The 18940-nt window shown below is 49.0% G+C and overlaps 8 protein-coding genes across 8 annotated transcripts; 6 read left to right on the forward strand and 2 right to left on the reverse strand.

Moving 5' to 3' along the window:
- Positions 1–113: 113 nt before the first annotated feature.
- Positions 114–1546, reverse strand: FVEG_06558 (hypothetical protein). Its single transcript, XM_018894943.1, has 2 exons — positions 1390–1546; positions 114–1340 (listed from the first exon to the last, which is right to left on the reverse strand). The coding sequence occupies exons 1-2, from the start codon at positions 1468–1470 to the stop codon at positions 225–227; spliced, it is 1197 nt and encodes a 398-aa protein (XP_018752110.1). The 5' UTR covers positions 1471–1546; the 3' UTR covers positions 114–224.
- Positions 1547–5449: 3903 nt separating this feature from the next.
- Positions 5450–6749, forward strand: FVEG_15890 (hypothetical protein; the record flags this gene model as incomplete). The annotated part of the gene is made up of 4 exons (XM_018905116.1): positions 5450–5610; positions 5660–5932; positions 5978–6115; positions 6164–6749. 4 exons carry the CDS (start codon positions 5450–5452, stop codon positions 6423–6425), a joined length of 834 nt encoding a protein of 277 aa, XP_018752111.1. The 3' UTR covers positions 6426–6749.
- Positions 6750–6942: 193 nt separating this feature from the next.
- FVEG_15891 (cytosolic Fe-S cluster assembly factor CFD1) lies at positions 6943–8112 on the forward strand. The gene is made up of 2 exons (XM_018905117.1): positions 6943–7140; positions 7188–8112. The coding sequence occupies exons 1-2, from the start codon at positions 7108–7110 to the stop codon at positions 8043–8045; spliced, it is 891 nt and encodes a 296-aa protein (XP_018752112.1). The 5' UTR covers positions 6943–7107; the 3' UTR covers positions 8046–8112.
- Positions 8113–8427: 315 nt separating this feature from the next.
- FVEG_06560 (adenosylmethionine decarboxylase) lies at positions 8428–11259 on the forward strand. The gene is made up of 2 exons (XM_018894944.1): positions 8428–9078; positions 9128–11259. Exon 2 carries the CDS (start codon positions 9429–9431, stop codon positions 10914–10916), a length of 1488 nt encoding a protein of 495 aa, XP_018752113.1. The 5' UTR covers positions 8428–9078; positions 9128–9428; the 3' UTR covers positions 10917–11259.
- A 91-nt stretch (positions 11260–11350) lies between these two features.
- Positions 11351–11797, forward strand: FVEG_15892 (H/ACA ribonucleoprotein complex subunit 3). Its single transcript, XM_018905118.1, has 2 exons — positions 11351–11567; positions 11618–11797. The coding sequence occupies exons 1-2, from the start codon at positions 11393–11395 to the stop codon at positions 11626–11628; spliced, it is 186 nt and encodes a 61-aa protein (XP_018752114.1). The 5' UTR covers positions 11351–11392; the 3' UTR covers positions 11629–11797.
- Positions 11618–13094, reverse strand: FVEG_06561 (UPF0271 protein). Its single transcript, XM_018894945.1, has one exon. It carries the CDS (start codon positions 13035–13037, stop codon positions 11691–11693), a length of 1347 nt encoding a protein of 448 aa, XP_018752115.1. The 5' UTR covers positions 13038–13094; the 3' UTR covers positions 11618–11690.
- Positions 13095–13457: 363 nt separating this feature from the next.
- Positions 13458–15509, forward strand: FVEG_06562 (hypothetical protein; the record flags this gene model as incomplete). Its single annotated transcript, XM_018894946.1, has 1 exon — positions 13458–15509. One exon carries the CDS (start codon positions 13458–13460, stop codon positions 15507–15509), a length of 2052 nt encoding a protein of 683 aa, XP_018752116.1.
- Positions 15510–15878: 369 nt separating this feature from the next.
- On the forward strand, positions 15879–18241 carry FVEG_06563 (hypothetical protein). The gene has a single exon (XM_018894947.1). It carries the CDS (start codon positions 16808–16810, stop codon positions 18092–18094), a length of 1287 nt encoding a protein of 428 aa, XP_018752117.1. The 5' UTR covers positions 15879–16807; the 3' UTR covers positions 18095–18241.
- Positions 18242–18940: the final 699 nt, after the last annotated feature.

Below are 18940 nucleotides of genomic sequence, written 5' to 3' on the forward strand. Positions count from 1 at the left end.
TTTTAAATATATAGAGGAGGTTAAAGTTCTTAATTCCTTCTCCTGCTATTTCGCTTTTTACTGCTGTTACTGACAGATTAGGCCTCTCGAGAGTCACCCTTTTATAATACTTGCTCCAAGACTGGATGGAAAGCCACCCGTTTTGTTAATCATTCTGTATTATGATCAAGTATATTGTGATGTCTACTTACGCTTCTGGAATTATTCATAAGCTACCCATGTCATCAAATCGTAATCAGCCCATCCTCCTTTCGCATCCTCCGCAAAGCTTCATCATCAACTCTCCAAACTCCCTTTGTCTCATGGTCATGAAGCTTCCATTTAGTCCCTTGAGCCAATTGATGAAAGGCTTCATGCTCATCGCCCGGTGAACTCCGGAACAATAACGGCTCCCACGTCTTTCCATGAAGCTTCTCATCTCTCCTCTTCTGTCGTTGCGCCTCTTCAACTTCATGCTTCGCGTGAGATGCATCCCGGTAATTGCCCTGCTCTAGAGCTGATATGACTTCTCCCCATGCCCTTCTTGACTCCCGGGGATCTTGCTCTTCCACTGGATCGATGTGCATGTCGGCAGATGTCTCTGGGTCGACGGTATATGTTTCTAACAGCTTTCCTTTGCTGTCGGTAATCTTCCATCCCTCACTCCAGACTCCTGATAGCTTGTAGCAATGCTTCTTAGGCTCATCTTTGTGATAAACCCTCGCCTCGAAGCAATTCCTCTTGCCTCGAAAGATACCAGCGCCAGAAAAGTCAATTTCCGAGACGTACCCAGAGCTGGAGACAATTGTGTATGTACCAATAATTTCTGGGTACAGACATGCCGACAGGAAACCGCGTACAGTGACGTCTGTTAGAGGAACCAGATAATCCTCATCAAACTTATCAAGGTGTATAATAGCGTGTCCCATTTGCCGAATGTTGATGTTTCCATTAAACGTCATCTCGACTCGTCCATACCCATCTGCTCTTATTCCATCTGCAGAAATGTGCATCGCAGTAATTGGTGGATGATGGCTAACCTGCTCAACTACCAACTTGGTATCGCTGTCTCCCTCGCTCCAGGAAGCAAGGAAGAGTTCACCAAGAAAGGCATTGAGGGGTTTCTTGATACTAACATTGGGAGCACCTGCAACATATAACTGATTTCGGAGGCCTGCCAAGAATAATTGAAGGACTGAAAGACTTCGTTTCGCTGGATCGAGTTCTTTGGTTGGTGCTGTGAAGAGTAGAGGTTTCTTTGCCCAACTTCCGGGATTCTCGACAACTGAAGATGGCGCTAGAAAGAACGGCGGGGCTGTGACATTCGCAAGATCTAGATCGCTTTTTAACGACGATAAAAACTAGACTGTTAGCGAGGATCGTGGCTGTTAGTTTTGATTAGGTTCATACCTTGGCCAGGTCAACGAAGCGTCTGCCCATTGACTTGGAATCATCGTGAATAGTTCTCTGAGTCTTTGAAATCGGCTCCATTTTAGTTTGCAATTATTTGACCACCTCTTCTCGAGTGTCTTCCCTTATATAAATACCAAACCTCTCGTCTCATCACATGCTTCAATTGCGTTTCAACACAGCCCCGTCTCACTGGGTCAAACTCGCTACGACGTCAAGTCGGCCGCCAAAGTTTCAATGCCTGTCGCATGAAAATCTGGCCAATCAGAGGGTGGCCGGAAGCTGAATTCATCCGATTTTCGAAACGGGAGAATCGTTTGCCGTCGGAAACTCGAACTACCGGCGACCAGCCTCGAATTGTTCTAGCTTACACGTCATCCTTGAATAATCGGTATTGTTTCTAGAATTGGTGGCAGATATATATACTAATACGCATACGGAATGGTTGGCTTATGATAAAAGCATATATTAAATGGCTTCTTTATTGAGCGCTGATATTGGATAAGAGGAAAATAGAGTCTATTCTGCCTGGAAGGGAAAAAGCTAACGTGTTATTTTTACTGAGATGCCGAGATCTATCTGGCCGAGTGGCAGAAGTCGATGGCATCATCAATCAATTGGTGGCAGATATGGAAGCCAATAATAAGGAACTTTATTCTCGGACTCAATTTGAGCATGTGACGCTGCTTATTTTTAATGCACACGTACGTTGGGTTGTTGTGAGCTTATGACTTCTATCCGACCTCGTTGGTGATGGATGCTGTTCATTGATCAGACTGCAATAGGGTAACGATAGAAGTGAAAGACGATTTCTTGAGTGCTCTAGGCAAGGAAATGTTTTGTATGCGCCAGAATTGCGGTCGCTGTTGTCCTCGATCAAGTCCCTCATGGCTCGAATCTCTTTCAGAGCCGCGATCGAGCATCGAAATGAGCATGGACAGGTGAAGCTGACTGGGATCTCTGGAATTCAATCAAACAAGTAAAAAGAACATCTCATGATCGCGTGTTATTGAGTGGCCTATAGGTATAAGAACCCATATTTCGAAACGAGAGCTGCCCCCAACCTTGCTGTCGAATTCCGCTGTTTGGGCCTCATGGATTTTGAATTTGAGGACCGACGAAAAGAGAAATGAGCTGGTTTTTGTTCCCTACGCTATTAGTTATGGCCTGACGATTCTTCCGGAGGTAAAATGTCCAGGCAGAGTAATTCTGTGCAACCTACGAGCGCAGCGAGGAAGAGCCCTCCGCTAGGAGCCCCCGGAGGGACATGAGTGATAAGGGCGGGCAAGACAGTTTGCTAGAAACTGAGAGGTTCATTGGTTTTCTCAAGAGCAAGTCACATCAAACATGCAAAAGGTGGTGATCTTGAATAATGTCAGCATTCAAACTTCATGGTGCTTCAGGAACTTGTGCAGAAATCAGCAGAGAATCCAGCGGTCGATATTACCTTAATCCGGACGATCCTTATTTAACTTCTCTCTGCAGTGATCTTGGAACAGAGCCTCATCATCTAGGTTATGCTGATAAACCTCGAGCTTATAGATAAGCTTCAGCCACAAAACTCAGCCTCCACGTTGACATCATTCAACGTCTCAACAGTTTTGAAGCTGTTTGCCATTATCGGAACTGATCTACCGGACTTGAGAAAGTCCGCGAATCTTCTATGCTGGTCGCGCAATCTAGCTGCTAAATTCTGGGGCTTTTCTAGGCAGACAGACCTGTATGTAGATCATCCCTATTGCGACAGTCAGCGTGAGTGGCAGATATACGAGCTCTATGGGTCCAATTTTATTGTTTCTCCTCACCCTTTTCTACCAATTGCAGGAAGATCAATGGAGACTTTACAAGCGTTATTCGTCGTCGTCAGAGCGGGATGGAACGGCAGTCCTCAGACAGAGTTCCGGATACAGATGCCTCCGAAATCCCAACGGCAGTTCAAACTCAAATCCCCATTCAAGCTTCCAGCAATGGCGCCCGGAGGGTCGTTATCGATGTCACTGCCGATTGACTGCCGTCAGAGGCTTTAAACGATAGTCCATCTACGGAGTACCCTATCGAGATATCTTGTAGTAGCCAATCGACACCTCATCGTATTTCCGAACTCGTATCCGAAATTCGGACAGTAATCCGATCAATCAGTCTCGACAACCACTCAACAACACCTCTTAGTAAAGACCTTTTGTCAGTATTGCTTGGCTTGATCTTGTCTGAATCTCTCAGATGAAATTCCCCAACCTTGTTGGCAGATCACTGGGGTATTCCTGTCCTATCCCCACAGCCAAGCCACGCTGGACCCTCAAATTGCTTCATCCATCAAAGAGGGAAGATCATGGTTCAGTTGAGTACCCGCGGGTACGCTCTTGGCAGGTGCTCCTTCCTCAATGTTTCCCTGATTTAAGCTTAGAACAAGGTTGGCCAATGATCAATTGGTTACATCCAGATCTGGACATGTTTCCCAATTCAGTAATCCCTGCGTAGCCAGAGGGATCACGGTGACGCTGGCTCACGCGTTGTATCACGTCGAGATCCTGCTTATCGTTACAGATACGCGAATTCACAGCTGCGCCGAGTTTGTGCAATCATACGTCAGCATCACTGCGGCTTGTAACCGCTTCCGTAGATTAGGCTGTAGCCTCCACGAAAATCATGCTAACCTCCACGCAAACGGTGCTAATCTCCCCAGTGTAGATCTGTAACCATCGCGGATCGGAACTTTTTGTCTCATGACGTGCGTCGATAACTCAGATAAGCTTAATCATTCCCTTTATCAATGTCTCATACGCGTCAATGAGTCAAGCAGCTCTCCCACTCAGCCACGGTTACTAAAAAAGATCGGCATTGCTGACTGGTCGCAGCGACGACGATCCTGATAAGCACGCCAAGTCTAGCATTCACATACCGTATCACGACCGTTGGTTACACAATTGATAAGGTTGGTTTTACGCTTATTACCCACGAGGACATGAAACTGCAGGAAGCCTCATGTTTCCATTTCGGACTCCGATTACGCGGCACGTTGTACATGTAGGTAGCCTGGGTATCCGTTGAACCTTGGCGATAATTGATTGCAAGATGCGACAAGATATGAAGAGAATGAGGTGACAGAACAAGGTGCCAAGCAGCGAGCCGAATGAGGAGGCTCGAAGAGTGTAGATCAAAGTGCCGATCATTTAGCCAACCAGTCACGGAATTTTATTCCAAGGCTAGATCTAGATATTAGCTGAAATGTAGATTCCCCTGTGGCGGTCAAGTGCCGTGATCCACACTTGCGGGCGGGAAAGACTTACAGTTCTTGGCCAGAAGGGTAAATCAAGGAAATGTCTGTGACACAAAACATGACAAAGATTGCACAATGTTTCACAGACGATTCCTCCTTCACACGTGAAAATTTTGCAAAAAAGCAATACATACGCAAGGGTCAGTAGATAGTTTAATTACTAGGCTCAACCGAACGGTTGGGTTGTTATCAGGCTGTTATGGCAGGGATCTAAAACCCCAGACTTGGAACACAGACTTCTTCCGGGTGCATCTGCCCTCAAGATTACGGCTCCGGAGTCATGACAGGGGACAAGCCCCGACTTGGCGCGGGACGAGGAATCCACTCAATAAGCGTGCTCACAGCCTCAATGACCCGTTGTAATATCGCCTCGACCTTGGCAACAAGCCAGCACAAAGCAAAAAAGAATGTCGCAAGCTAAGCTCAGCAGGGTGTACCTTGTAGATAGGTGCCCGATCTCACAAGCCCAGATCTCAACACTCCAATCAGACACTCTAACCGGCCTCGTGTCTAGGGCCGAATGTTTTCCCAACTTCCCCTATTCAGGCCAAGACGGGATCTCACTGACAGAGGCTCAACATGGGATCGCCGTTCTTGGGATAGCTTGGCAAGGAACACCAAGAAGGGAATTGCGCGTCACATTTGAATAGATTCAGAGATAGCGGGTCTTGTACCCCATATCACAGAGGCACTTGCTTGGAGTGATTCAGGGCTGTGCACAAGTATAAGGATGTCTCCCTCCTCCGGCTTTCATAAGATTATTTCATCACTACAACCAACAAAATGGCTTCATTATTTCGACGACAGGACCCTGACCCTGAGCTGTGTATGAAGTATGCTCACTTTGCTTCTCATATGGTGCGATGGCAGTTCAAGATTATCTACTGGACCATGTTTGTGTCCAACTTGTTGGTCTTGTTTGTTGCTTCATGGACATATATCCGGTGAGTCTGACGTTCGGATGATTTAAATGATTTGATCTAACAAGAACAGCGGCCAAGCAGCTATGGAGAAGCTAGCTCATAACCCCAAAGCACGAACGAAGCGAATACGGCAGTCGCTTGCCATGTGTCTCGGATGTGTTTCTGTCTCAACAGTCATTGTCGTCATGGAAGCGTACTCCATTCTAGCGCTTCAGTTTTGTGACGGTGAAGACCTCATCTCACTCTACTGGTCTACCTGGACCATGATTCAAGTTGGTTCATTGATTGCCATGATTGGTATCATTCTTGCCATGGCACATACCCTTCGCGGACGACAGCATCCGTAAGTTTTCGTCTATCATGTTACACTCAACCGCTGACGGTTTAGACCATGGGCACTTGCATTAGGTACACCCGTTCTTGTGATTGCTGGATTCCTTCATCTATTCCACGACTGCACAAAGAAGCGAATTCGAAGCCGTCGCCAGAAGAAGGACTTTGAATTTGGGCCTCCAATGAGTCAAGCGTGAGTACTCATCATCGTTACTCAGAATGTTTCAACTAACACAAACAGTAACACAATTGCGGCCAACCCCGATGAAGAGGAAGACATTGAATACGAAGCACAAGTAATCGGGCTTACATTTGACGGTGGTCCCATCATTCGATACACAGATGCTGTACCCGAGACCTTACCTGAGCACGCTGAACTCTTGGGATACTGTGCACAGAAGAAGCCTATCGTCATGTGCAAACGCGAGACGGTTCAATTTCTGATGGACTCTCCCGCGCAAGTACCACCATCAGCGTCACCGGCTTTCCGCAAGGGTAACTGAGACAATCTGTTTCGCACCTTGTCAAGCTGATGAGGCATCCAACGGCCGACAGGGGGACGAGATAAGAATCTTGAGCGTCAAAGCACGCCAAGACAAGGGAGATGCGCTTTGACGTTATGCGTTGTTGTGGCCTGAACTAGCAGGCATTATTTGGGATTATTATATGTTTGAGTTGCTTGGGTTTGCATGGGAGTTTCGATATAGATACGGGATAATGGCGGTGGACATTTAACGGAAAAGGAGGAATGGGATGGGCATGGTTTGGTGTCATGGTCGGAAAAGTGGCTTATGATACTGAAGATAAGATACCCTAGCGATAAGATAATAGATGTTTTGCTTTCATAACCCATTGCATAAAGTTGCATAGGCCGTGCATAGACTGTGTCATCGAGATCTGTGATGTCAGCGATGATCTTTGATCTAATTTTTTGAGTTTGACCGATGACGGAGTGTTCTCTTATCGATAGCGGGGTGAATGCCCCTCATCGCCGGTTCGGCCAATGTTTTTGATCGGCTTAGTAAATAGCTTTCAAATCAGAGGCGATCAACGTGAAGATTTACAACAGACGCTTTATTCTCATGACCACGCGCGCAGCTCATTTACCACCGATTCCTTCGTCAGCGACACATTCTCTACGACTCATCTAACGCACACTCTTTCACATTCATTCACATCTTCGCGATGGGCCTCACAAAGGTCAAACACATCATCCTGGTATGCTACCCTACGCCGCTCGCTTCAAGCTGTTACTCACAAAACAGGTCCTCTCAGGTAAAGGAGGAGTAGGCAAATCATCAGTGACAACGCAACTAGCACTGTCGCTCGCTTCAGCCGGTCACTCAGTCGGCATTCTCGACGTCGATTTAACCGGCCCTTCAATCCCCCGCATGCTCTCGATCGAAGAGTCAAAAGTCACACAAGTACCAGGAGGATGGGCGCCAGTATTAGTCCATGAAGGAGACTCATCCAAAGGCCTCGGATCTCTACACGCGATGAGTCTAGGCTTTCTCCTCCCGAAGCGAGGCGATGCCGTTGTTTGGCGAGGACCAAAGAAAACAGCAATGATCCGACAATTCCTCAAAGACGTACTCTGGGACGAGACCGACTTTCTACTCATCGACACACCACCCGGAACAAGCGACGAGCATATATCCCTCGCGGAAACGCTGCAAAAAGACGCACAGCCGGGCCAGGTCGCGGGCGCAGTGGTGGTCACGACACCCCAAGCCGTAGCGACAGCGGATGTACGAAAAGAGCTCAACTTCTGCACCAAGACCAACATACGGGTATTGGGAGTCGTGGAAAACATGAGCGGCTACGTGTGTCCGCACTGCAGCGAGTGCACAGACATATTCGGATCTGGGGGAGGGAAGAGCATGGCGGAGGAATTTGGGGTGCCGTTCCTGGGGAGTGTTCCTATGGATGCGCAGTTCATTTCTCTGGTTGAGGAAGGTAGACGACCGACATACCCGTCTGGTACGACGGTGAATGGGAAGGATATTTCGGGGACAAACGGTGAGGGGGAGGGAGGGAGCTTGGTCGATAAGTACCGGGATTGTTCACTGTTTCATGTATTTGGAGATATTACAGAAAAGGTCATGACAAACGTGGCTAATTGATCCACTCACATCAGGCAGTTAGTTACTCTTCAACATGTTGTTTCCTCCGGGGGCTCCTAGCGGAGGGCTCTTCCTCGCTGCCCTCGCGTGAAACGGTCAAGTACAAGATGTAGATTAACTGTCTGTATCGAACTGTATGTCTTGGAGTGTGTGCGTCTGTCTCACAAGCATCTTTCATCGGCATTGACTCACTCAGGCACATGCGTTTACGAACCCAACCATAATTGGCTCACTGCATCTGGCTCTCTTCCAAGAAAGTTACAATGACGAAACTCGTGTGGCCATTACAAGGATCTCCCAAGCCCTGCCCCACCAAACCCAACCCGCCAACCCAGTCAAAATGGTGTCTTGACCTCCCAAAAAAGCTCAGCCCGGGTGTGGAATTTTTCGTAAAAAAAAAAACCTGCAGTTTCTCGGCCCAGAAGCCGGGGACACGCTCTACTTCCCCGTGCGTCGCAGCCATGTACAATGACCTGGTATTGGGCAGGATTTGACGAGTCGCACTACGTAGCTCCCACTAAACTGTACCTTACAGCTCTGTTTAGGTTGGGCTGGGCCACCTGGGGAGAGAGAGAGAGCCTGAGAGGGATAGTTAGCACCGCCTTATTGAGACCTTAGCACATTGGATCGGGATCCAATGCAAAGAGAGAAATTTTGTTCGTTCGTCTGCTCGCAGAAAAAAATAAACCCCAACCCCTCCCACTTGTTGTCGACGAGGCCCAAAATTCTCTCACCGACAGAGTAGCAAGCATAAACAAACAAGCATCAGTCACTTTATTCTTTGGCATTCCATCTGTTTTGCTGTCCTGTACTCCATCCAACTCGTCACTGTTTTTATCCCTCTTCATCGCTTCGCATCCTCTGCTCACGCGACCGCAAACTTGGCTACAAGTTCAATGTCGAATAAACGTGTCTAATCTCTCAAACAATCGACGGTTCCTCTCGATACCGTCACTGACCTTTCTTGGCTCCTTTACTGGGCTTCTATGCGGCCGACGGATCTTCTGCGCTTCCTCTTCTCTCGACCTTCCAAGTGAGTACATCAGCTTGAGCGTCACAGCATCAGAGACTGACCTCTTCAGGCCCCGATAGCACCCCTTCAACGAACATCCACCGATTCACATCTCCCAAGCAACCCCTTCTGCCACAATTCCGTCAAAAGAGCTCTACCACTTCATCCGCTCGCGACCCCCCTAACGTCCCCGAGACGTTGTCCCCCGATCGATCGATTGCTGCTGGCTCCGCCAGCATCTGAACAAGTCCCCGTACCTGTGGGCCTACTCTCTCAAACAGACGCCGCATAGTCTGTTTGAGCGGCAGCTAGTGCTCCGCGGACTCTGCCACCGGGCAAAGAACACTGAACCAACCGCCGCCGCCGCCATCATGACCTCCGTCCCGTACAACTGCACCTTTTCGCCCGCCTCGGCTACTCCTCATCTCACCATCAACCATGATGTAGCCGCCGACCTCGACTCGACCAACGCTTTTGAGGGTCCCGAGAAGCTTCTCGAGGTTTGGTTCGCTCCTAGTCCGACGACTCTGCCTCCTACTGCTCCTGCCAATGGCCTCAAGGCTGTTCCGGCTGATACCTGGGTTCCCATGCTTGACATGGTCAATTGCAAGGTCTTGTCTGTTCTTGAGAGTGAAATGATGGACGCCTATCTCCTCTCCGAGTCGAGCATGTTTGTCTTTCCCCACAAGATCATTCTCAAGACTTGCGGAACCACTACCCTTCTTCTCGGCCTCCAGCGAATGCTTCACATTGCTGCCAAACACGGATTCCCATTCCACAACGCCAATTCGGCTGACGACATCCAAGCAGCCGCGACTCCATACCGAGTATTCTACAGTCGCAAAAACTTTCTCTTCCCCGAGAAGCAGCAGGGCCCCCACCGCAGCTGGAAGCAAGAGGTCAAGTATCTCGACGACATGTTCGACGGAGGTAGTGCCTATATGGTAGGCAAGATGAATGGCGACCACTGGTACCTGTACCTCACCTCACCCAACCAGCAAGCCCTCACCCCCCCTCGCACCCCCGGTGAGGTCGAAGGCACCAAGATCCCCGTCGGGACGTCCTTCAATGGACTGCCCAGCAGTTACCACGACGAGACGCTCGAAATCCTCATGACGGATCTCGATCCCGAAAACGCCAAGCAGTTCTATCTGTCGCACGCGAGTGCGGTCGCCAGCGACAAGATGGCTGCAGAGGCCAAGGATGCACGCAAGGAGGCCATCAACAGCCTTGGAGGGCTTGCCGAGACTGTTGACGAGGTTGATGTTTTCGCCAACGACGACGACGACACCATGCTCGACTCAATCGAGGCTCTGACCACTGAGGGTCACGCACTGGGAACTGTCGTCTCGGAGAGTTGCGGCCTCTCCAGCGTCTACCCAACCAGCAAGTATCCCGATGCGCGAGTCGACGCATACCTGTTCAGTCCCTGCGGCTTCTCTGCCAATGGCGTCGTCCCTCCTGAGGCTGGCAAGGGTGAGCATTACTTTACGGTTCACGTCACCCCGGAGCCTCAGTGCTCCTTTGCTTCATTCGAGACCAACGTCCCTGGTGGTCAGAGCGGACGCACCACGACTGAGATTATTGAGCATGTTGTCGACATCTTCAAGCCCGGTCGTTTCAGCGTCACTCTTTTTGAAGCAAAGGGTGCTGCTCAGAACCCATACTGCATGGATGATGATGACTCCAACAATTGGGCTGCTAAGCGTCTTGTTGATCCTGTCCGAGGATACAGACGCATTGATCGTATTGTTCACGATTTCGAGGACTACGATCTTGTCTTTCGCTTTTATGAACGTGAAGGATGGGCTGGAACCAAGAGCGCTCGTGTTGGAGAGCCAGTCAGTCCTACCAAGTAATGCATTTACTTGACTGTCGTTTTGGCTAACAACACTTGGACTCTCATTTTGTCAATTGGAGGATACAATGGATGGCCCTGTCATTTCCGGCCTAGCATCATGTACTTTGTCGTTCTTGAGATACTTTCGCTCTTTGAGACCGCTTTTGAGATCGCTTTTGAACATATATTTTGAATTGAGCATTTTGCGACCCAACTGAATGATGCCCTGTAACTATAATCAGAACCTAAAATTAGTGCATGCACGCTAAATCAAGCCTGTACCGGGTGCAGAAGGTGACAAAACTCTGTGAGAGTCAAAGTCTGCTGGACGTGCACGCTTGTGTCACAATTTTGTCCCCCAAACTCATCCCCAGTCACTGATAACGATAAGCCTCGCACGTGACCATATCATCGTCAAAAAATTCTTTGCTCAATCTCTGTAGTGCAAGCTCCAGCATCACCAAAACCTCACAATCAATCACAACCACCGCCAAAATGCATCTCATGTACACCCTCGACGCCCAAGGCAACCGCCTGTACACCCTCAAGAAGGTCGCTCAAGGCCAAGTCACCAAGTCCGCCCATCCCGCGCGCTTCTCCCCCGACGACAAGTGGTCGCGCCAGCGCGTTACTCTCAAGCGACGATTTGAGCTTCTCTTGACTCAGCAGAGTACGTCCACACACTCTCTCAATTGATGATCTTTACTGATAAATGTTTAGAGGACGAATAAATCACACATGACGGGCGTTACGGTTCAGTTTGGGCGTTAGACTAAAAGTCTCAATACAACTACTAGTGCTTCTTCTTCGAGTTTACATTTCGTCCTGCTCCCACGCGAATCTTTTGACCGCCTCCTGCTCGATGCCCCGTTAATAAATCGGGCAAATAATCCTGGTCCATGATGTCCTTCTTCCTCTGACGTCTCTGCTCCTCTCCCGCCCGCGTAAACTCCTTCTGATCCTCCGCCAGAATGAGATTGTTTCCCCATCCATTCTTTCCACCCGCGTTCTTGGGAAGACGACCGTTTGCAGATCCGTGAACAGGCTTGGGAACACTGTAGACATTGCCGCGATTATTCCACTGAAAGTTCTTCTTGAGATGGATCTTGAAGTTGCCGTGCTCATCGGTCGAGCAGCTTACTCTGTTGAGAGTAGGTTGACCGCACGAGGGGCAGAACTGTTTGTTCATTTCCTTTGTGATCTTGAAGCAGCCGTGGCAGCGTAGAACCCAGTTCTTGAGATGTGTGATTCGTGCGAGGGATGGTGCGACGAGGTTGAGGTTCATTCGGAGAGCGACGTTCTGCATGGCGTAGTCGGATGTGAGGACTGCGGCTTGGAGGGTCTTTTGCACGGGCGCTGAGGGTGTCGCTCCGGTGTCTGCTGCTTGGTGCTTCTTGAGGTTTGAGGGTGTGATCCAGCCGCCTTCATCGTCGGAGGCGTCGCCGTCGGATGCTTCTTCAACGGCTTCGATTGTTTCGTCTGCCTTTTCGCCAGCCTGTGCAGTCGCGGTCGCAGCGGCGGTCTCTTCAATCGCGTTTGTTGCGGTGACCTCTGTGGACTCATCCTTGGCCTCTGGCTCAGCGACGGTCTCTGCGACAATGTCCTTTGCCTCTGTAGACTGACTAGACTCTCCGACCGTAGCCTGCTCAACAGGGTTCTCGATGGTCAGATTGTCAACAGCCTTCTCCAGAGTCTCCTCGACCTTCTCCGTCTCAGTCTCAGTCTCAGCCTTGTCACCCTCAGCAGGCTTGTTTGGCTTCCCATTCAAACCCTTCTGACCAGGCGTCTTTCTCAATCTCCAATCACCCCCATTTCGCTCACATTCCAACTCATACCCTAGCGCCAAGACGTCAATATCAGGCTTGCTCAGAACCGCCAAATCTCCTGTTCTTCTCGCAAAGTCTCGAATGACCTTTACGCTTTCGGGCTTGGGCGATCGCAGGGTGATGAAGGGTAGAAGAGTCGTCTCTACTCGTGCTCGTGTGGCGGCATCGCGAATTTCGGAAATAATGCAGGGGAGGGTGTAGAGTTGTTCGGCTTTCGCGCGGAGGGTGTTCGCGGGGGGGTCATTCTTGATGAGAGGGCCTGTATCAAGGACAAGGCTGTGAATAGGCTTGTGAGCCGCTGCGTCTGAAGACATGATGATGGTTACTCGGTGTTTGGGGATTTAGATTGGCGATAATTTCTGTGGTGTTCATCGCGGGGCAAACTTTGGAATTTTTGGGAGATAAGATAACAGATAAGATAAAGATTTCGTCATGCACGTGAATCTGCTTAAATTCATCATAAGTCATTCGCCATACTATTACCCCCGACTCTTTGACCATCCTTACCGTGAAGTGGTTACCAAGCTGTGTTTCTGTCAAATTCAAATACCTATTCATATTCGATTTAACTCTAATTGGCCGCCAAGATGGTAAATCTGGTTTCACCAAGAACCTGACTACCTTAGTAAAAAAGCCCTTGGAATCTTTCAGGCGGCTGACCCGAAGAGGCAGCAAGGCTGACTTGATACCAAGCTCGCCTGAATAAGCTACTCGGCCTCTTCACAAACACCAACATGAGCGAGACGTGCAAATACTGTGACTCCTACTTTGACATTTCTCAGGACGAGAACCGCTCATACAAGTTCCGTCGTGCAATCGTTAGACCAGTTGAGGCTTACGTAGTTGGCGCAGATGCGGGTTGCTGGCACTGCGTTGCCCTCGTCCAATTCTTCAAGGAAAAGGAAAACAAGAAGGACTATATCTACTACAGCAATCAGCAAGGCCTTGGAATATTCTCACAACATGTCCCAGATGATTCTTTTGACGGGAAGTACCTCTCTGATATCGATATGAAAGTCTACCGGGTGACTATCCAAGGCACTCCAAGCGCAGAGCCAAAGTTGGCACCGAATAATAACATCCCGGTTTCCTCAGCGTCTGATGAGTGCTTTCTGTGGATTAAGGAGCGGTTGCGCGAATGTGAAACCGCGCATGATTGCTGGGACTCCTCAGACTTGAAAACACCAAAGCGCCTTCTCGAGATAAGCGACGACAAACTCATCCTTCGAACCAACATCCTCAAAGGAAAGTACGCAACGCTGAGTCACTGTTGGGGAACCCCGAGCTCAGCTAGCATCAAGCTACTCAAGAGCACCTCTAGCAATTTTACCCATGATGGCATCGCACTTGGTGACCTCTCATTAACCTTTCGAGACGCTGCCGATGTCTGCAAGAGACTCGGAATCCAGTATATTTGGATTGACTCTCTGTGTATCATGCAAGATGATCCTCAAGATTGGTTAGAGGAGTCTACCCACATGGCCGACATATACGCAAATGCCTTTATCGGATTGTTCGCCGGTCATGCGAAAGACGGTAATGGCGGCCTTTACTCCAATCGCTACAATCCCGAACCGTTCTTGAGGGTGGATAAGGTGGCCGTGAAGGACGACCGTGGCCAACAGAGGGCCATGTGCATTCAGCAACAGCGCCTGATTGGCCACGATCTGACCTTCAATTTCAACCTGTTCCCCGACTTGCCTTCATACGAGTATCGTCAGCTACCTACTGTGACAGAACCACTGTACCAGAGGGGTTGGGTTTTCCAAGAGCTCCATCTCTCACCACGTGCAATCCTCTTCAACAGCACAGAGCTTATATGGGTGTGCAACCAGGACGCGCAGTGTGAATGTGGCGAGACGACAAAGAACAGCTTTGCCACAAAGTATTTCTTCACCCATGTCCCCAAGACTGCTGACTACCCGGGTGCAGTCAAGGGAGACCTCTTCTATAAGCACGGCATGAGGAGCTGGGCACATCTGGTCCACCGATACTCTCGGCTAGGACTCACATTCGAGAAAGATCGCCTGCCCGCGCTATCTGGAATGGCCAAAGCTTTCCAAACAACGGGCAGTGCTGAAAGGAAGAATGACATGTACCTGGCAGGAATTTGGAAGAGCATGTTGCCCGAAGCCCTAATGTGGAGAGCAGTGGACGGTCCTCCAAGCGGTCCCATCCAACGATGCAGATTCAGAAAACCTGTCGCGGCAAGAGGGCCTCCAACTTGGTCGTGGATGTGCTGCGACTTTACAGTGCACTGGCAAAACACATACTTTGGCTCAGACTATCTAGTTACGGTTGACGATGCGCGAGTTGAACTTGGCAGCATCGACAGAGCAGGCGAAGTTGCCAAGGGACACATCGTTCTTCGCGCCGTCCACATCGAAGAGGTTGCGATAATATACCCTGACGATCCGGGTTTCAGAACGAGCGAGTATGCCTTGCGAGATGACTATATCCGCAATAGTAGTACAGAAGAGCTTGTCAGTCTAAAGGATAAGGACTGTCGCTTTTCGTTCCTACCAGACTATGACTTCACCGACAAGAGTCTTGGGGGTTTGTACATCCCGCCATCGGAGACGCTCTACTGCATGCCTGTTATTGGTATGGATGGATACTGGCCCTTCTCGGAGACTTCTCTTGTCTTGAGACGGCATTCAAGAAGTGCGGAGTTTGAAGACACGCCTGACGTGACTCATGTATATGAAAGAGTTGGTATCTGCGACGGTCAAATTATGTATTCGGTCAAGAGTAAGAAATATGTGCATCAGATAGTCTTGGTTTGAGAATACCCAAGTAGTGAACTAGATTCCACTGACGAAGCTGTAAAGATGATCGGGCGTCATCAAAATGTTGGGACTCTTTCATGGGAAATGGCTGTAACAATGGGATCTGGTGTCTCAGGAGTCTGAGTCAATCGGGTTCATCACCTTTGCCAACTTGACTGTCTATGTCCAGTTGCTTTAGCTGGCTAGGGCGTTTACGGGAATTTTTGGAGAGATAAGAGATAAGATAAGATAAATATCTTGTTATGCACATAAAGGCTTGCATAAAGTCATCAGCCGATGCTAGTGCATGGAGAGGCAAGGTTAAATCCATGGAGGCTGTGCACAACGTGCATTATTAATTGTTGCTATCGAACTGATGTCGCCATACATGTTGCTCTTGAACTGATACCGCTATTTGATTGTTGCTATGAAACCAACACTCTCATATTGCGCCATACCTATTGCCATAGTTGACACGAAGGGCGTTACACGTTGTCTCGACAGTGACTCTTCACAGGGCGCGGTCGACATGACAAGGTGGTGGATTAATAATGGAGAATGCCGTCAAAATTTACCGTGATGGTCTCGGAGGGTCACCCTAGGAAAATAGTCTGGTCTCGCGTAAATCTGTGGCTTTTTTTGCTGGCTATGACTCGAATTATTCGACACGGGCTATTTCTGCCGACGTCGGATTCAGCCGTAAGACGGGGAATAGATGATGATGAATCTGACAAATGTAAGATGAGAAAACAAGTGCAAACTCAATGAGAACAGAACCAAGAGTTTGGCAGCAGTAGCAGAGCACAGTAGAGCAGAGCAGAGCAGAGACTGAATGAAAGTCGTAAAAATCTTTCATCACTCGATTTTTACGTACAAGACCCCGCCGTAATTCCCCAGTGGACATCTATAGAACATCTCCTGTGGGTCCATCTCCAAATCCCCAAAATCTGAAGCCCAAGATCACAAACTTATCAATCGGATAAACGGGTGTAAGCACGTCCTCGAAATGACGAAAAATAAGCTTAGCTCTACGCGGCTCGAATTCCGCTTAAAAATGACTACTCCATGATCTATTTCCAGGCCGGGGTCGGCTCGGATGGCACCTTTTTTTTACATGCGCCCTACAACATGTCAACGAGCTAGGCATGGTATGGACGGATGGATCAGTCAATGGGTCAATCACAACAGGGCGCAGAGGAGCAGAGGCAGAGATATAAATCCTGGGGGGGTCAGCTGAGTTGAATTTTGGTCAATAATCCTCATCAGCTTCATCTCCTCTTGCACTGAGCTAAAGCTTCACTTGATTGCTTTCAACTATGAGCTCTGCATCAGCTACAATGACAGCCAAGGTTCCATCGTTTGTTGACGTTCAGGTCACTAAACTGCCGGCTACTCCCCCAGAGTATGAACATCTCGGCATTCAGCGAAACGGAAGCATTCATCCTTGGGGCTCAGCACATGCACTCGCCTCAACGCTGAAAGGAAAAATGACAAAGAAACCAGAAGTCCAGATCCTCATCAACGGCCACTTCAACTCAAAGGTGTACACCACCAACTCTGAAGTCTCTGGCGTCGTCAACATCACACCTGCTAGAAACACTCGCTACGATCGAATTGACATTTCTCTCGATGGACTGAGCGAGACGCGAAGGGATGGTCCTGACATGACGCACATGACATCCCATCGATTTCTTCGACTAGAGATGCCAATCGACGAGTATCCTAACAACGTGCTTGAAGCCGGCGTCACTTATACATTCCCCTTCATCTTCAACATCCCAGCTCATCTCTCCTCCAAAGCATGCACGCACAAGACCACTTCCGAAGACGTCTGGGAACGACACATGGCACTGCCTCCTACACTCGGCGGCTGGGAGAAAGACGACATGGCACCTGACATGGCGCGAGTGACATATAGCATCAAAGCATATGTGCTCACACGAGCTAAGCAAGGTTTCAACATTTCTCTCGGCAACTCCCATACCATCAACGTCATGCCGACATCCTTCGAAGAGCCTCCTATGAACATCACTGAGCGAGACGATTTATACAAGATTGAGAGGTCCAAGAAGGTCAAGAAGAACATCTTTTCTGCTTCACAGGGCAGAATATCTGCAGTGGCGGCGCAACCAGCTGCAATTCATCTCACCAAAGAGGGTTACGAAGCTAGCGGATCTTCAATTCCCATCAGCTTTACGTTTGAGCCTTCTGCCGCTGATGTGATTCCCCCGCAATTCACATCTGCTTCTCTCAAGATTCAAGCACATACTTGGTTCCGCGATCAACCGATGATGAACCTACCAACACAGGGATCTTCAATCGCAAACTTTGGCTATCCATTCGCAGTGTCTCTCCCGAAAACCTCTCCCAAGGTTCAGTGGACTCAGAACGTCGACATGACAAGCACCAAAGATTCACCCATCTTTCACACAGCTACAGTCGAAATTCCCTTCAAGCTGCCAACAGCCGACAAGATGTTTGTGCCAACATTTCACTCCTGCATTATTTCACGAGCATACACCGTCAAGATCGTTATGGAGGGCGATGTCAAGATGGATCTGACAGTTCCAGTGCAAGTGGTGATGGGAACACCCGATGTCTAGGAAACTTTCGTTAGTATTGCTTTTGGGCTAGTTTGGCGTTTTTCGGGATGCTCCAGTTTGACGAGAGATGAAAAGATATCCAGGCGAGCATTATCCGATAGAGTTAGTTTTATTAATAGTAATTGTTTGTCATGATCCGTTTCCCCAGATCCACTGTGTAGCTGAAAGCTTGGAATGTGCCGTGACAGCATGTCTGTAGGTCCACAGATATCCGACCGGATGAGTCTGCATGTCATGCCAAGAGTAGATGCAGACGTTGAGTTGGTCCGGGGTAAGGTTGTCAACGGATGAGTGAGCCTAGGGTTGAACTGATGCACTGTAAGCATGGTGGATGCATGTAACGCGACGCGTTGGCAGTCTACGATTCGCGTCGCAATTCAACGTAAGTGCGATGTAGCCAATTAAATGACACCAATAGCACACACTGGGACAAGACCAGTTAGACTGTTACCAAATTCTCTTTAGGGAAATCCCCGGCTGTTGTGTGAATGAGCCGCATCATAGCCGTCGCTGCCGATAGCGGCCGTTCGATCTTACATCAGCGGGAATGACGAAATTGCTAGGACATTTAATCTGGACTTAAGAGCTGCTGAGGCACTAGTGTCACAGTCATGCTGAATCTTGGGATTTTACGGTGAAATGTAGGGTAAGACGGCGGTTTGCTACAAGTCAGCACCAACGACACCAACATCACATCAATGCATAAGTCAGCTGTTTCTACATGTTTGAGACCAGCTTGTGAGAGGGGGTTTGAGCGTAACATTAATAATAACATCGACAACACGTGAGCGCAGCGAAGAACAGCCCTCCGCTAGGAGCCCCCGGAGGGAACACCAAGGTCAGACT

The sequence above is a fragment of the Fusarium verticillioides genome, chromosome 7 (assembly GCF_000149555.1).
Source record: "Fusarium verticillioides 7600 chromosome 7, whole genome shotgun sequence".
NCBI lineage: Eukaryota > Fungi > Ascomycota > Sordariomycetes > Hypocreales > Nectriaceae > Fusarium > Fusarium verticillioides.

What these genes read in the sequence shown, in the direction of transcription:
- FVEG_06560 (XM_018894944.1), top strand. Translation starts at nt 9,429, where the DNA reads ATGACCTCCGTCCCGTACAACTGCACCTTTTCGCCCGCCTCGGCTACT.
- FVEG_06558 (XM_018894943.1), bottom strand. Translation starts at nt 1,470, where the DNA reads ATGGAGCCGATTTCAAAGACTCAGAGAACTATTCACGATGATTCCAAG. An exon ending in GCTTCGTTGACCTGGCCAAG is followed by an intron (nt 1,341 to 1,389) that starts GTATGAACCTAA and finishes CTAACAGTCTAG; the next exon opens with TTTTTATCGTCGTTAAAAAG.
- FVEG_06561 (XM_018894945.1), bottom strand. Translation starts at nt 13,037, where the DNA reads ATGTCTTCAGACGCAGCGGCTCACAAGCCTATTCACAGCCTTGTCCTT.
- FVEG_06563 (XM_018894947.1), top strand. Translation starts at nt 16,808, where the DNA reads ATGAGCTCTGCATCAGCTACAATGACAGCCAAGGTTCCATCGTTTGTT.
- FVEG_15891 (XM_018905117.1), top strand. Translation starts at nt 7,108, where the DNA reads ATGGGCCTCACAAAGGTCAAACACATCATCCTG. An exon ending in AGGTCAAACACATCATCCTG is followed by an intron (nt 7,141 to 7,187) that starts GTATGCTACCCT and finishes CTCACAAAACAG; the next exon opens with GTCCTCTCAGGTAAAGGAGG.
- FVEG_15892 (XM_018905118.1), top strand. Translation starts at nt 11,393, where the DNA reads ATGCATCTCATGTACACCCTCGACGCCCAAGGCAACCGCCTGTACACC.